Here is a 16,718-nt window from a genome sequence, read left to right on the forward strand (position 1 = left end):
CCTTGCACGGAGGAAGCGATGGTCCACAGCAGTTCACCCAACATGCATGCACGCCCCACTTAAGAAAAGGAAAACTGAATTTATTCAATTCATATTCCGTAATTGAGAGAGAAGATGGTTTTCATAGCTGCTTCTATACAGATTGAATACGTAGGTAAGACAGTGCAAGAGAACAAAGCACTCTTCTGACTCATGCATTTCGGGTCCTATCGTGCTGCCAGCAGTTAGTGCTGCAGTTCTCTGTCTCCAAAAAGGGGGTGGCCCATGTGACTGGCATCCCACAGTATTATTTTCTAAGCTCTCTAAAGATACGGCATCATCACATAATTTACCCAGCACAGTAGACTCTCAAAGGCAGGAGATAAAGAAGAATAATATGTTCTATAATAGGCTAGAGAACAAACATGGAAATGTTTCGCTGTTAAGCAGAGATGTGGAAAGAAAAAGGAGAGGGCAAGAATGCGCCACTTTGGTGATCCCCTGTGGCTTCCAGACCGTCCGGCTGGGTTGGCCTGCAGTTTTGGTGGAGATTGCCTGCGTTGGGAGAAGCAGGCAATATCTGCAACAGTAGCCCTTACATCTGGGCAAGAAGCATCAGGAGCTCAAGGGTCCCTTGGGTGAAAAGGTGAGGGTCTTTCTGATGAAGGATGGAGAGTCTTTGAGTGGTGGCAGAAATGAAGAGTAGTCACTCTATGGGATTGAAGAGTAGTCTCTTTATGGGATAGTCCAAAGGCAGATTGAGCTTGGTGGTCTCTTAACTTTTTTTTTTTCTTTTCATCTTTTTCTCATTTCAGTTCTGCTTGAATCACTCAACAAGAACGAGCAATCGGCCAATGGCCAGTCCCAATCCAGGGAGTCCACCAACCCCCAGTTCAAGAAAATGAGCGGAGACTTCCCGTCGGCCAATGGAGAGGCTGGTGGGGAGGCCCCCAAGGGCTACACTCAGGACCAGGTGGATGCAGTGAAGAGGTGCGTGCACAGCTCTCCATGGCTTCAACCCGCAGTTTGTTTGAGTTTATCGTGGGATACCGGTCTGTTTTTCACAGTGTTTTAAAGATTTTAGCTTTGAACCACACGGGGTGGTTTTTAACTATCTAGGTGTTAAAAGCATACCTAGAAGGATTTATAGCTACAGCAGCCCTGGGAGGCAGCTGGGTTGGGTCTGCAAGGGATGAGATTTCCCCCCAAAGGCATGCATGAGGGCTAGAACTGTAGGCACATAGGCTTTTTGCTGCCTGAGGTCCAAAGAGGCATTTTGGATGCATTCATCTTATGCACTTCACATTAATGTTTGCTTTTGTGTTATTTAGTAATTCTGTGAAAAATCCTATGAGCTCCTGAGAACCTGTAGGTGGAAGTCATGGCTCATAGCTTGCAGTAGGCAGCCTTCTTGCTCTGAGGTTTGCTCTAGTAGCAAGTGCCAGGACGTTTCCTTCTTCCTCTCTCCTGATGGTACTCTGCTCCTTTTCTTCCTTGGAGCCCAATAAAGTAGAAATCCACTGCAGGATGCTTCACTCTGATAGCACCATACACTTCCAAAGCTCATGCTGGAAGGTTTCAGGATGTGTTTATCCAGTCACCTGTATTCCAAACCCTGTTTCAAGCTGCTTTTTATTCCTTTCTGTCATTTACAAATACTGGAAGTTTGAAGGACTGAACTGCAGGCGCAGTCACTTGGTCAACGTTGTTTAAGGCTATAGGCGTGGTCTGAATTGCACAAGAACTGCTCTGACTAATGGACTGTGGGAATGCTGGTTACATCATCCATTTCTCCAAAAACCCAGCCTGCTGTATTCTGTCTCACAGAAGTCACGTTAGAAGGAGAAACCATCGCTGGGCTGCGAGCGTACCCAGAACAAACTGGGCTGCGTACACAGGCCTGGGCAGCTCCCTCTTTCTTCCTCTAGAATTCAGCTGATGTTATTTTTAGGTCTGTGAATTAAATGAGTCTGAGGAGAGAGGGGGGAAAAGCCAGTAGCCCAGCTATCCTTCAGATCCTGGCCTGTCGTTTGTGGTCCTTCCCACATAGCCTCCAAAACATGAGTGTGATGAATCTGAAGTTTATTTGCCAATCACATTCCTTTGCGGGTGATATCACTGCCTGAGGAGAGGCCCTTCTACCTCTACTGGCTTGACTTGTTCCGTGAGAGTATTTGTGCACTAGCAATGTAGGCACAGCAGGGATGAGTCTGTGAAAAAAAAAACTGGGTCACCCTCTGAGGAATTAGAGCTGAGTAAACCAGAGTTCACTGAACAACATCGATCGAAACTGTGGCACGTGAGATGTTGCAGAGTTGACATGTTCAATGCAAAGTGGTTTTCATGGCTGAAACTAACTGACTGTGTATTTTCCCCTCTCTGCTGGTAGGGTAAAGCAATGCAAAGATTACTATGAAATTCTAGGAGTAAACAGAGAAGCTTCTGATGAGGACCTGAAAAAGGCTTACAGGAAACTTGCACTGAAGTTTCACCCAGATAAGAACCACGCACCAGGGGCAACAGAGGCATTTAAAGGTAAAGAACATTTCCAACTTTGTTATTTGCCCCCAGCTATCAGGCAATGGTGCCGAGTTGGGCTAGCAAGGGCTCTTAAAACCAACCTTATGAGTCAGGTAGAGTGAAATAAAGCTCTTCTTTGTAAAGCTGTCTCTCTTCTGAGGTGGTTGTTATGAACGAAGTATAAGCTTAAAATAATAAACACAGGTTAGCACGGGTAGGATTCACCTCTGCTAGTTGGACAAGGAGAAGCCTTCCTTCCCTTTCTCCTAACAGCCCCTCCTGTGTATTGCTCCAGACTTCTGCCACGCTGCTCAGGAGGAAATTCCCTTGGGATGTTAAGTATACTCTTTTTTTGAGAAATGCAGGAGTATTCACCTAGCAGGAAAAAGCTCCAAGTCCTGCAGCCATCCAGCTGCAGCTGTTGTCTGCTGACAAATCCAGTAGAGACCCAGTAAGTTGTGCAGCACCAGAGGCAGCCATTGGGTTCATGAATCCCTTGAGAAAAACGTTGCTGGGCAGGCCCAGTGGCAGGAAGCACATCTTCAGAACTGGTATTTAGTGTCTTCCATTCATTGAGTGTTTCAGGCAGCCAGTAAGCCTTCGGGTTTCTAAGCAAGCACTTAGCACCTGACCATTGCAAAAGGCTGTGGATAGAATTGGTGGATAGAAACCCCAGGAGAAAATTTCTAGGGCAAAACTGCACCAGCCATGCAACTGAGCCCAGCCAGAACTCAAAAAAGGCCACCAGGAGCTTCAGTTTTGCTGCGAAGAGCGCAATTCTCAGTCCCTCTTTACAGACGCAGCAGGGATGTTTCCTGGGTAATAAAATGCCTTAAAACTGGAGTAGATTTCCAAGAGAAATGCAATTGCTTGAACGTAGAACCCCATTTTCCCTTGCAAGCTGTGGGAGTTCAGTTATTGTTGTTGAGCTAAAGGCAGAACTTCTTGATGCCAGTTGTACAGCACTGGTTTTGCAGTGGTAAGCCATTTAAATAGTGCAGCCTGATTCTGGCCATCTTGGGAGTGAAATGCATGAGACTTGTGCTGGAGCAGGGAGCAAGGCTAGCCTGGTGTGAGTGTATTGATACAGTATTTGGGTAAGCTTCTAGTAGACATGGATTCAGCAGTAAAAGTCTTATGTAAGGTTTGTCCAAGTCTTTTAAGACCTAAATCCATAACCAATAAGTGTGTTGCTCTTAGCAAATAATGAGCTGACCCCTAGCTGCTTGGGAGGGCCTGGTTTAGCATGGGGGCCAGATTAAAGAGGGAGCATCTGCAGACCTCTATCTACACCACATGTGCAGTAAGCCACCGTTCAATAGTTTATCCTTGCTGAGTGGCGAACAGCAGGTTTCTTCACCTGTAATCTTAAATAATGGTGTTTGCTGAAGGCTTTGACAAGAATTACGTGCCAGAAGTCGTGCGTTAAGCAAGGTGCCCTTTATCCTCCACTGCAGAGCTATCTGCTCTCAGGTTATCTCTCCTCCAAGCCTTGTCTCGTTGGCTCCCCCCGTCCTTCAGCCCCTGAGCTGAGCTTCTAGTTTGCAGGGCTCACTGAAGTCCAGCTGTTTGGTTCCAGAGGGTGAAGGGGGAAATGTGCACGGCTATGAGGATCTTAGTTAATTTTTGCTTACATTGATATATTAGCTGAAGACTTGGCATTTGTCTTCCCAGTGACAGCTGATAAAGTGTTACGTCTTGTCCTGAGACCTAGTTTCAGCCCATAGTTGCAGGTGGCTGCAGTCTGTCTGGTAGCAGATGAGCATCACTACCTTTGGCTGACATTGGAAAAAGGTTTAACCTGGCTACTTGGAGCTAAAATCCTGATTTGGAATGAGTTGTTTCTTGGGCTTTGTCAGCGAAAGTCAGACAACGAACAAAGCCCTGAACTGCTCCATTTTCATTGCTTAACTGCACAGTTTGAAAGAACAAGCTAATATGCTGAAAGTCAGTCCTTGTCTGGCTTCCTTGCCTGGTTGTAGAAATGTTTGCACCGTGTCCACTAGTCATAACCAAGAAGGAGAACAAGTGTATTGACATTACATCCTCCACACTCCAAATCTCCAGTCCAAGAAGAAGCCAAACATCTCAATCTGACTACCAGGAAAATGTTGCATCTTGGAGTGAATCTCCTCCAAAATGCATGTGTCTATCTCTCTTTTCTACCACTTCTGCCCCTGCCTTTTATACATCAGGCAACTACTGCCATGAACATGTTTGCTTCCTTGTGACACAGGGAGGAGAGAGGATAGGCTCTGCAGTCACGTAGGAAGGCTCTTGGGTCAGTTGGTACAGAGAATGTCGTAAGCTGGAATGTGTCGAGAGACAAGTACTGAAATAGGAGGGTGGCAGGGAGACTTTCTGGTAGAAAGGCTCAAATGTGCTGAGGTTGGAAGCTGGGGAACTGGTGGGGGTTTAGTTCCAGTGCATTTCTACCATCTTAGGCACTGGTTAACAGTCCTTGTAATTATGCACCTTACTTGGCATCTGGAAATTTTGAAATTCATAGCTGACAGACACAACTAGCCAATGTTTCCTTACTAGCTGTTATGGAAGATTTTTAAAGTCTCTTTCAGTGATACAGCCTGTATTTAAATTCTTTGCAGTTCTGTTTTTAGGCTATGATACTGAATTCCCTCAATGCCACCTTTGTCAACTAAAATCATGTTTTCCTATACGGTTGCTTATGCTCAAGGATTTGAGTATTAGTTGTTGAAAAGGAATAACGAGTTTAAGTGAAACATGTAGCTGCTCTATTACCAGTATTTTCTTCACAATTCATAGTTAAATTCATCTGAGAGGGTTTCTTTAGGGACACATAGCAAATTCATACGAGTCATATCATAACTTCTTAGTTTGAATTAATAAAGGTCATTTTCATTGAGTCTCTTGGTGTGGTTTCCTTCTGTCTATGTTTGCCAGAGAAGCGTGCCAGGTACTAGTGCTGTGCTGAAGTAGCCTGTTGAAAAGACGTGGGTAGCTGAGAATCCCATTTGTGTAAAGAGAAAGGCAAATCCTGGCAGTTGGCAGGGCTAAATGTATTATCTGTAGAAGAAAGAAGCTAATTGCTTCCTTATTGTCAACATTTCAGCAATTGGTAATGCTTATGCCGTATTGAGCAACCCAGAGAAGAGGAAGCAATATGACCAGTTTGGAGACGAGAAGCTCAACCCTGCTCGGCACGGACACAGTCATTCGGACTTCCACCGCGGGTTTGAGGCAGACATCTCCCCTGAGGACCTCTTCAACATGTTTTTTGGCGGTGGTTTTCCATCTAGTAAGCACCTTAATCTCTTTTATAGGACCTGGTCCTTTTGACAGAGCAACAATGCTGTAGTGATTTATTTGGCTGTGCAAGGATTGCTGAGTTTGAGGCGAGAGAGTTCTCGTTCACACATGACCTAAACACTTAGAGTTCTCTAAATTGTTCAAATGAGTACTTGGAGAACTCAGTATCCAGCAGGTAATACTGTCAGAGTTGGACTTCTGCCCAACTTCAGGTATTTGTTTGCATGCTGGCAGCATTAGCTGTTACTAAGTTGGATTGACTGTTAGAACAAAAATTTCTTTGTTTTAACGCTAGTAGTAGAAATAGTCCTATTTTGAAGAAGACTTTTCTGCCTGGTGGTTTTAGAAGTTAAATCTTCTCATCAGAACAAACTGTGGTAACGCCTAGGCCTCGTTCTTGATCTGTATCTGCTCTGCCATGCAGCTGAAGCAGTTTCTCTGAGATCAGTGTCCACTTCCTTCTTTCCACCATGTCCCATGAAATAGAGGAAGGTGTTTTTTCTAGAGTGTAATTTAAATCTCTTGAAAATTAAATCCGTATCCTGTCTGTCCACAGAGCTGATCATGGTTTGGGTAGCAGGACAGAACAGAGTGACTGTTCTTCACTTGATTAATTCTGTTTAAAAGACACAGATGTAATATAAGGATAAAGGTATTTTAGAAGACTCCCCTGTGTTTGCTCCAGTCATATTTGACTGGCAGTGGAGGCAGTGGTTATTTGACCTCTGTGGACCAACTTGGACTCAACCAATTGAGATTTACTCTAGTAGCTCTTTCCTGTCTGGTGTGTAAAAACTAGCACACTAATGTCGAGTACTTGCAAAGGCATCTTGAAGCCTTTTGCAGTATTCATGTTCTGCCTGTCAGAGAGGTAAAGCTACTCCAGTAAAAACAGCAGGTTGCTATTTTAGCTCAGTCTTTTTTTTTCTTTCCTCACTGTCCCAAGAGAATTCAGGACCTCTTTCTCAGCCGGTCTCCTTTTTCAGCTGTAGTTTTGACATTTAAAAGAAAACATGGAAGAGCTCTGGTTTTAGGGTGGAAACCTTTTTGTAATTGGTTTTAATCTAAAGTCAATTCAGTTAGAAGCAGGGAGGCATGTACAAGATACTCTCTCTACATAACTAGCCCTGCTTTGAGCAGAAGGTTGGACCTCCTGAGGTTACTTTCAACCTGAATTTTCATATGATTCTACAAAATCCTGTAGGTGGATCTCTGTGCCCACCACTAGTTTGCCTACAGATATATCTGCCTAGTACACATTAGGAATACTCCTATTTCAGCTGTGGCTTATATTGCTCATTTTGTAAATGTTGTCCCATATCTGCTTTACCCTAAAGCTACAGCCGTCTCTGTCAAGACAGCGCGATGGAGTGGCTTGAGTCAGGGGCTTTGGCCAGGGAACACGGCCACCTTTTGTGGTTCCTTCCCGCCCAGCCAGCACCATCTTACATACTCTGATTTTTGTGTAACAGTTTTCTTTTGTTTATAGGTAACGTTCACGTGTACAGCAATGGCAGGATGCGATACACCTACCATCAGAGACAGGACAGACGAGAACATCAGGGTGACGTAAGTGGAGAACAGGTGGGGGACTGGGAGTCTAAAGGTTTTCCTGATCCATGAATTGCGAGCTAGGTGGTGTGGCTGTCTTGTGAAACGGCCCTGCTCATTTCCATCCCCCTGAACAGAAACCTGGAGTCGTAGGAAATCAGCTACCTTCAGAATTTACACCAAGTTGTGGTTTAATTTACTGGTGGTTGTTCTCCTGGGACTCTCATAGCTGTCCTCCAGTGGAGACAACACTGGTGTGTCTTGAAACAATGCTGCCTTGAAATAAGCCATAACACAGAATAAGCCTTTCCTTTCTGATGTAATTTGGTCATTTCAAAAGGTAAATCCACCTTTCAGATAATATGGATACTCATGGCTCCTCCCAACATGTACTTGTTCTCCCTTTTATTCCAGTATTGAAGATGGAGTGTTTCTAATCTGTGATGCTTAATTACCCAAGGAAAGCATTTTATAGCATGAGCTATTTTTATGTTTTCCTATCACAGAAAATCTAAGTATATCTCCAGCACTCCAAGCAATCTGGTCTAGAGAAGTGAAAATGAGGGACTTACTATTTAAGAGAACAGGGTTAGGTATTGAAGATTTCTGTTTTCTGGGGATAGCAAATTACATTTTTTAAAACAAACAAACAAACAAACAAGAGCTTCCTGAATATATTTTTTTAAGCTTAAATGAGAAGGTTTGCTCTGCTTTAACTGGACGGAGCTCAGGAGGTGAGATAGAGGGGGAATTACTTTCATCTGACACTGAAAGGTGTCCATAAAACCAGTGTCTGCTCACTAGCACCAGTGGGACAAAAACCACATATGCTCTAGAAAAACAAAATACGGGCATGAGACTTTTGAAATTGACTCACAGAGTTTTCCCTGCCAGTCCCATTCACCCTTTGTCATATCTGGAGATGGGGTTTGGAGCTTCGCAGTCATGCTGCCTTTCCTGAAGGGGAACTGTGGGCTGCTGTGTTCCCCCTCAGTTATTTTGGGGTGTCTCTTAAGACTGCCTGCAAAGAGCAGGAGAATCAAGGCTGTGTTAGGGCTGGGAGGGAGGGAGGGCAATGCTGTGGGATCCTTGTGTACAAGTGTATGGGTGGCTCTCTACTGTGTGTTTCTGTTCCTTCAGGGTGGCCTTGGGTTGTTCGTCCAGCTGATGCCTATCCTCATCCTGATCATTGTGTCTGCTCTCAGCCAGATGATGGTCTCCAGCCCGCCCTACAGTTTGAGCCAGAGGCCGTTAGTACCCATTGCTCTAAAACTTATCTAACTGGGGAGGGGGGTGGGTTCTGGAGGGCAGAGTGGCGTGATAGGGTAGGGAACTGGGAAGTAGACTCTTTGTTATTCCTGCCTTTTGGGGGTTTTTTTGCTTTATGTCATCACACTGTTGCTCTCACTCCCAGATGTCTCACACAGCAGTCAAGGCCTCCTGGTTCTCACGCAGATCTTGAGATGGAAGGTGTGGGCAAGGCTGGAGAGTCCTCACTTGCCTAAGAGAGGGTGTTCCTTGACAGGAACCTTCTGCAGCCCGTACCCACAGCTGGGTGCGTCTGGGACAGACAAAATTACTTTGAGAGACTGTAGCCCCGCTCCAAGATCCCATATGCAGAATAATTGAGATGTAGAGTTAAATTGGGGTGTGAAAACCAAAAGCTAGATCTGTTCTTCATGAATGCCTCAGTTTATGCTTAGTACACAGCAGTAGAGGAAAAGAAGAAGGCATAAAAGACACCCCTGTAGAGTAAAAGACACTCCCAGAGAAATCCCCTGGTTTTGAACTCTGAAATAGCTATGGCCAGACATTACTATGCTAAAGCAAAGCTGTTTCATTCTAGAGTCTGTGGAAATGCCCTGATCTGCTCACTTGGCTGACAAATGAAATGAGTCTTTATTCTTACTCACTTTACAGTGCCGATAAAGAATGGGAAAACAAGCTTGATTTCTGGCGGCTTGCATCATTCTTGACAAAAGCTGAATGTATTTTCAGTGGAGGTTCCTTATGTCGATTTAAAGCAGGTAGACTTGGTTACAGCCGGTGTGCCCTGTTTAGTTTCACAGGTGGCAGCATTTGCCATTGTTGATGTTAAATACTGTGAAACCCAGCTTAGCTTTTGGGTCCAAGGTAAAGACTGTGACAGTAGTGCTTGGATCTGAAAGATGGAGCAGTTTTGAAGAGGGCACAGTTAAGGGTTATTCTGAGAGGCTAAAGAGTATTGAGATGTGGTTTCTGCAGTTGATATTAGGACTATAAAATTAAGCATTCTATATGTATACCAGTTTGGTTTATGCTGGTGAAGAGGCAGTTTATGGGGCAAGAAGACATTCAGTGGAGGGCAGCTTTTAAGTGGGCAGGGTTTGCTTCCAGCCTTGTCAAGCTGTCAGAGAAAAGCCAACCCTGAGTCCCAGGTGTTTGCTGCTCAGTTCCCTGTGCTGTCCCAGTCTCTGTGTGCTCTGGTAGCAGCAAGGAGACTGATTTCTAAGTTTAGATTTGGACAAAAGTGGCAAAATGAGCTGATCCAAGTCCTCCACCATCCTTCCTGAGTGACCACTTCACGTGCAATGTGCTCAGGAGCAAAAGGCGAGCGGTGCCGGCAGGCGGTGCTGCTCGCTTGCTCGCTGGCACAGGCAGCCAGGCCCCTTTTGCTCCCTGGGGTGAAGGGAAATGCTGCAGTTGGCTGTGGGTCAGCAGAAAGCTGGGGCTTGCCACACTGAACTCAGTGAGCAGGAGGGCGAGAAGCTTTTGAATGTGCTGAGGTTTTAATGGCACATGGAGATTTTAATGCCACTTCTTGGTAATGAAGTTGTCACTGAGAAAAGCAGAGCCTTGAAGAACCGTTTGTCACTCTGTTGCCTCTGTAAATCTCTTCCAAAAACTAACTTTCTGTGTGGTTGTGGGCCTGTCAGTGCCACCCTGCTCTACAATAGCACCTCATCGACTTTGCCTGACAAAATTGCATGGTTTCTTGTGCCAGGTCCTGCCCTTATTTTCATGCTTTACACTCAAGCATGCGACTGGAACTTTGTGAGCTTAAATACTTCTCCTTTGAGGGGACGCTTTGTAGCCTCTGTAGTTCATCTTTATATAGAAGACGAATATGAACATTGGGAGAGCTTAGGCCTCTGTGCTGGCAGGTAAAACAGGGAGCTGAGCTTCTTCCATGCTGCGTCTCTGCCAGCAGGCACTGCTGGAGATGCGTTAGCCTTTGTCTTGAAAAACGCCAGGAGAGGTTTTTGGTCGTGTTCAGTCTATCCAGTTACCCACTACTCGTCCCTGAGTGCTGGACCTTGATGAAACATTTAGGAGTCTTTGAATCACTCCTGTAAACCCTGATAACAGACTGAAGGGCGAGCCAGATGAGTTAATGTTTATACCTGGCTTAGGAATCAGGCTCGCTTTTAATGCAGCAGCCAGCTGGTATTTATTATGGGAAACTTTGGGCACGTCTCCAGATGGAGCTGTTCCTGATGAATCCAGCATTTGGGCACAGGTCCTGTGTTCCAGCTTGCAAACACACCCTGGTGAGTATCTCTAGGTTTGCTGGAGTGTTTAGGAAAATAAGTACAGGGCTCTGTCTGAAATGCAAATCCACAGTGGTAGGGCAAAAAGAGATTTCCTTCTAGAAAGTGCTTTCTGTGCGAGTCAGTGCAGGCTTGAGTGCAGAGCAGGTCTAATTTTGTTCTTGCAGCAACAGTGTTCATTGCAGCATGTGATGTGGTAGAGGAAGCTGACGCTCTTGGGGTTAGCAGATATCTTAGAGGGGACTGGGTTCAACCGAGGGGCAGCCGTGCTGAGCACAAGGGTGTTGCTGGGGAGCTGTGACAGCTCTGCCCCCCTCTCGGCGTTGCCCTGCTCCTCAGGCGCTGTTCTGCCTCGCTGGCTGCTCTCACTCTGCACCTCATAAGCATCGGCCTCCAAGCTCTGTAACTATCCTTGGGGCTCACCGCCAAAACCAGATGATGGTGTCATCAGCAAGGAAATTGCAGAGAGATTTAATTAGTGCTGAAAACTCTAATGAACACTTTGTTTTAAGCGGGTTTAGGCCTTGGGCAATCTGCCTCAGAGTTACGTCTCTATTCAGAGCTCTGCCCACCTAGCTAGAGCCCTGGCACGTTTTCTTTGTGTTGGCATTTCATTTCAACGAAAAATGCTTCTCCTTCCTAAATCTTCAAGTCTGGGGATGCACAGGAGCAATGCGTGTTTTCAGCGGTTTGGTATCGTGGCACATTGTGCGTTATGAAGAGCTGGGAGCTTTTTGCTCTGCCCTTGGAGTGTGTCCTACACTGTTCTGCCTCTTCTCCCTGAACTAGGTCTGTGGGTCACATACACAGGAGAGTGACAGAGCACTTGAAAGTCGTCTACTACGTATCTGAGACGTTTGCAGAGGAATACACAGGCACAAACCTGAAAAACGTTGAAAGGAGCGTGGAGGATGACTACATTGCAAATCTTCGAAATAACTGCTGGAAAGAGAAGCAGCAGAGTGAGTAGTGCGGGGTCAGGAGCAGAGCGTCTTGGCTGCTGCATGAAGTCTGCTTCGGGAAGGCCTTTAACTGGGGACTGAGTTATGCTAAAGTTACACTTTAACATGGTGCGAGCACATTTCCTGTTTGTTGGCTTTTTTTTTTAATGGCTTTATGACAAGTCCAGTATGTGGGGTGTTTTTGTTTTGTTTTGTTTTAACACTGCTGTCGAACTGGTCAGACAGGAGTTGTGTCCCAGAGATTCCCCTGCCATGTTAGTAGGATATGTCTGATTTCCAGTGCAAGGGGAAGTTTGCAGCCATCTGATTTTCAGAAAGCCCCTGGTAGCTCTGTGTAATATTTTAGTTGTTCAGGACCAATGCACAAAGCTCTGAGCCTCTTTGTTTCTTCTTCTCTGTGCTGCTGGGACAGCCTCTGTGTAGGCTGCCTCATGTCCTGGAACTCGAGGCAGATCCCATCAGGTTCCTAAGGCTTTCCCTGGGGTGGATGAGCTGTCAGCAGATGTTATGCCCATCCTGTCCTAAAGGGCATGGGACATTTCCTCAGCCTCATCCTGTGCTTCATCTCCCCTTGAAGAACTTGGCTCGTGCTGGGACATGGCCTGGCAGGTGGGTCTCCTTCCACATCACGTTTGTAACGCTGGGCTATTCCTTTTGCAGAGGAAGGCTTGTTGTACCGAGCACGCTACTTCGGAGACTCAGATCTGTACCAGCGAGCACAGAAGATGGGCACCCCCAGCTGTAGCAGACTGTCAGATGTTCAAGCCTCTCTGCACGGATAGTCACGGCCTGCCCGCTCAGCAGAGGTCTAAGTACGAGCCGGTGACACTTCCCCTGGCAGTGGAGCAGGGCACAATAGCGCCTTTAATACTTATTTCAATCTCTGTTTGAGACACAGCTCTTCACAAGTCTCCTCTGGATGCACACGTGTCACGGGGGGGGGCAAGCCCCTCTGTCAAGCGTACACTTGTTAATCAGGAAGTTGATTTTGTTTAGTTTGCGTGTTGGTGCCCTCAACTCTCTCTGGGCTCCCTGTTTTTGCTGGCACTGTGGTGCTGGGTCTCTAAGAACAGAGGAAAAGCCCCGGGCGTGTTGGCGACTCAGCTGAGGTCTCGTCAACTGCACATTCGATAGAGCAGCCAGGTGCGCCTCGGCTGGCTGCAAGTTTTTTTACCATCCAGGCAGCCAGCTGACGTGTTTTAATGAACCGTTTTTTGGTTGCTTTATTGTCTCTTCTACTGAAAAAACTGTTATCCCCTAGCCCTTGAAGCAATATGATGGCAGGGAACGGACTCCTACCAAACAGATGTTCCTTGCCCCTGCGTTGCCTTCCCACAACACTCAAGGAGAACAAAGCAAATGGCCAGAGTTCACAGCGGGTTGTAGAAGTAACTTAGTGTGTTAAACTGGGAATTAAAGTGAAACCAGCTGAGGGGCAAGACTGTGGGGGTTGGAGAGCTTGAATTAAGGCGAGCCCAGATAGCACGGGTGAAACCGGGTGTGCTGGCTCATGGGAGAACGGCACAAAAATAGTGAGAAAAATTGCCATGGAGTTTGGAGTCCTGCTTAGTTATCCGGGCTGATTTCACCTACCAGTTACTGCTGGGATGGCTGTAAAACATTATTTCGAATTATTTGAAAGCGGGATTTCTTTAGAAACTGAATTGAAGGTGAGGCTTGCAGCACATGTGAGTTGTACGGACACCATTTAGGCTTGCAAAGACTTTTTGGGGATGTGGGACATCTGGCTGCTTGATTTGTGTACGCAAATAAGGAGGTTTAGCAGAGGAGTTTTTGTTTGGTCCTTATTTTCCTTGGCAAAGGGAGCGCTTCTGAAAGTTTGGCCTTTAAAGCGAATCCTCCGGGTCACGTTTGGCCTTTGTTTGGGTGTATCCTCTTTTTGGAACCATTCTTATCTTGATCCACCCGCTCTTGTTTTGATAACTGCGCCTCTTCTTTCACGACAGACTGGCATTAATGACCTGCTTTGCTTTCATTCCCTCTCTCTCTCTCCCCATGGTCTGAAAAGAGAGCGGATTGTAGCAGCACGACGGAAAACCACCGCCTGTAATGCAGGGGGGGAAGGAAGGCGGGGGGGATACGGTGACGTGCGATTGTCCGGAGACTGACACCGCTACTGCTTTTGTTCCCAGACTCTTGAAATGCCTGAAGACTTTTGGTGAAGTGCACTGAGCCGATGTGACAGACTTGCTATTTAAAAGAATCAAACCTTATCTTAAAAATGGAATTGGAGAATTAGCAACGCACAACCGCCCTCTTTCTTCTCTCTGCCTGTCTCCGCCACTCGACCTCCGTCTCAGGCAGCGATTAGGACAGGAAACCGAGCTGCCCGTCTTCCTCCTTCCCCTCCCGACACCGCTAGCGTGCGACAGTCTCGTTGCTCCTGGGATCCCACAAACCCCGAGAACCAGACGCGTAGAGTGTGAAATAACTCCGACTAACTGCAGAAGCCACGAGGCAGAAGGAGACTGCGCTGGTCACTGCCGACGGGGAGAGAAATTGGACGATTTGGTGACAAAGGAAAACTTTAAAAACAAAAAAAAGAAAAAGGAAAATATAATCTATTTAGAATTAATTTATAGCTGTATATATGTTGTACTTTTAAACTATGCAGGGGTTGGATGATTAAATTATTTTGTTTTCTGCCCGGTTTGGTTAACAGGGAAGAGGGAAGTCCCTTCCCAGGGTGTCTCGCTCTGCAGCGCTTTCCTGCCTGGCACACTCAAACAAGAATCACTTGGCGGTTACTGGACTTTGCTTTCTGGAGGACAGCAGCGTTCTGCAGCTTGGGATGTCGGTACCTGCTTTTGGGTTTTAAGAAAAGAAATTCCAGATCTCTAGGGGGGTAACAAAGAAATTGGGGAAACTGTCCAGATTTCTATTGTGGTTTTGCAGCGTTGGCAGAAGCTGCAGCAGGGTCAGCTGGGCCCCAGCGTCGCGCTCGGTGACGGGAAGGATTGTCCTGGATGGTTTTTGCCCATCGGTTGTTGGATTTATTTGTGCACGTAACTTCTTTTTTTGCAGAGTCTGCTTTAATTTTGCCTCGTAATCAGCGTGCGGCGTTCGTTCTGTAAAGAGGGCTTTCCATGAGCCGTCTCCCTTTGTTGGGGTTTTTTTGTGTGTGTCCTTCACTTGGGGTTCCTCACCCACCAGCAACGTGGCTGTGGCCTTGACACCCTCTCTCTAATGTTTCCTACAGGAGACCTGTAAAGTATTGCTAATTCATAAGAAACGGAGCTTTCTATTGCTTCTGTTGAAAGAAGTTTTGCTGGGGGAGATCGGGGGGGGGAGCGCCTGATCTCTCCTCAGACCCCACCTGAGCTCTGCAGCGCGTCTCTTGCTCAGTCGCCGTCGGGCAGGACCGGCGTGAGGCCGCTCAGGGTTAGGAGCCATCTCTTCGAAGCAAAGCCAGCACGAGCGGAGCAATCTTCCACGGAATAAACTGGATTCATTTTAAATTTGTTTTGTACTCTGCAGTTCCTTTTTTGTCTAAAGACATTTCCAGTGAGAACCGTCCCCCAGCACGCCTGGGGGAATGAATCAAAAGCACGGAGGCTCCCGGGTGGGGTGGCAGGGGCTGGAAGAGGCGAGAGGTAAGGTGGCTTTATTTCTTCGTCGTTAGGAATCCACGTGCTCTGTCTTCAGCCGTTTATTTATTTTGCAAAGTACCAGCCCTCCTGTTAACTGCAAGCCTTATTATCCCACAGCCACCACGACTTGGACCTGATTTTAAGGCGTTCTTTTACTTCTCTCTTTTTTTTTTTGTCTCTTTTTTTTTTAAATGATTCCTCTGCCTTTGGAAGAACTTGGGTGGAATTACGGCATTTGGAAATAGCTCTCAATGGAGGCAGAGGCCAGCTGGCCTGAAGAGATCGCAGGGAGGGAGTTAAATGAGAATCACGTTTGCAGAAGGCGCTGAATGTCTTGCCCAGCAGCATTCCTTGCCCAGAGCCTGCCCGCCAAAACCTTTTGATTATTTTTGTTTTTCAAATAGATACCCATGGATAACAACGAGCGAGAAGGCGTAGATCCTAACGGATGCTCACAGCGGCTGTATCTCTCAGTTTAGAATTAACGATACAATTGTACATCTATAAATAAATGTTTATAACGTGAAAGGCTCCGGCTGCGTTGCTGTCCTGCAGACGCTCACCCCAGCCAGCTCTGCTTTTCGGGCTCCCTTCATGCTGCCTTCGTCACATCCACACAGGTAAATTAAATTTGGTGTCTTTGCCGTCCCGGCAACCCCCAGCGGCTGAGAGCTCCAGCGCCGCAGGGGCCTCCCCAGGGTGGAAGTGGGAAGGATGAGGAGAAGATGGATAAGAGGTGGCACCCCCCCCGGGTTAGCCAGGGGTCCCAGCAAGGTGATGGCGACTGCTCAGCCAGAGATCTTGCCCTCAGACTGGTTCCACTGGGGCCCTGTCCAGGGAGGGCAGTGGAAAGGAAGGCTTGGGCCGCCTTTGTTCCGAGCGGAAACGCTGGCTTCCCGATGGCAGCGGCTCAGAAACCATCAGCAGCAGGCCCAAAATCTTTGGGGTCACATTTGTGATCCGCACTCTCAGATGAGTCTCTTTTTCCCCACATGCCCCCCAGGCTTTTCCTGCAGTGCCCAGTGCAGGCTTGACCCCACTGGTGCTGCCCTGGAAGGCTTGGGCCGCCTTTGTTCCGAGCGGAAACGCTGGCTTCCCGATGGCAGCGGCTCAGAAACCATCAGCAGCAGGCCCAAAATCTTTGGGGTCACATTTGTGATCCGCACTCTCAGATGAGTCTCTTTTTCCCCACATGCCCCCCAGGCTTTTCCTGCAGTGCCCAGTGCAGGCTTGACCCCACTGGTGCTGCCCTCCTCAGCCCCAGCGCCACTCACCAA

The 16,718-nt window shown here is 47.0% G+C and overlaps 1 protein-coding gene across 1 annotated transcript; it reads left to right on the top strand.

Annotated features, from left to right (window-relative positions):
• The first annotated feature begins 799 nt into the window (after positions 1-799).
• On the top strand, positions 800-14,196 carry DNAJB12 (DnaJ (Hsp40) homolog, subfamily B, member 12). Its single transcript, XM_010189375.1, has 8 exons — positions 800-969; positions 2,369-2,514; positions 5,591-5,776; positions 7,277-7,356; positions 8,479-8,588; positions 11,658-11,830; positions 12,491-12,636; positions 13,984-14,196. Exons 1-7 carry the CDS (start codon positions 881-883, stop codon positions 12,610-12,612), a joined length of 906 nt encoding a protein of 301 aa, XP_010187677.1. The 5' UTR covers positions 800-880; the 3' UTR covers positions 12,613-12,636; positions 13,984-14,196.
• The last annotated feature ends 2,522 nt before the right edge of the window (positions 14,197-16,718 follow it).

This window comes from Mesitornis unicolor, unplaced genomic scaffold (assembly GCF_000695765.1).
Source record: "Mesitornis unicolor isolate BGI_N332 unplaced genomic scaffold, ASM69576v1 scaffold43147, whole genome shotgun sequence".
Classification (NCBI taxonomy): Eukaryota; Metazoa; Chordata; class Aves; order Mesitornithiformes; family Mesitornithidae; genus Mesitornis; species Mesitornis unicolor.

Coding starts and splice junctions, on each gene's coding strand:
- DNAJB12 (XM_010189375.1), top strand. CDS start 881: ATGAGCGGAGACTTCCCGTCGGCCAATGGAGAGGCTGGTGGGGAGGCC. Junction 5,777..7,276: donor TGGCGGTGGTTTTCCATCTA/GTAAGCACCTTA, acceptor TTTTGTTTATAG/GTAACGTTCACGTGTACAGC. Junction 7,357..8,478: donor GACGAGAACATCAGGGTGAC/GTAAGTGGAGAA, acceptor CTGTTCCTTCAG/GGTGGCCTTGGGTTGTTCGT.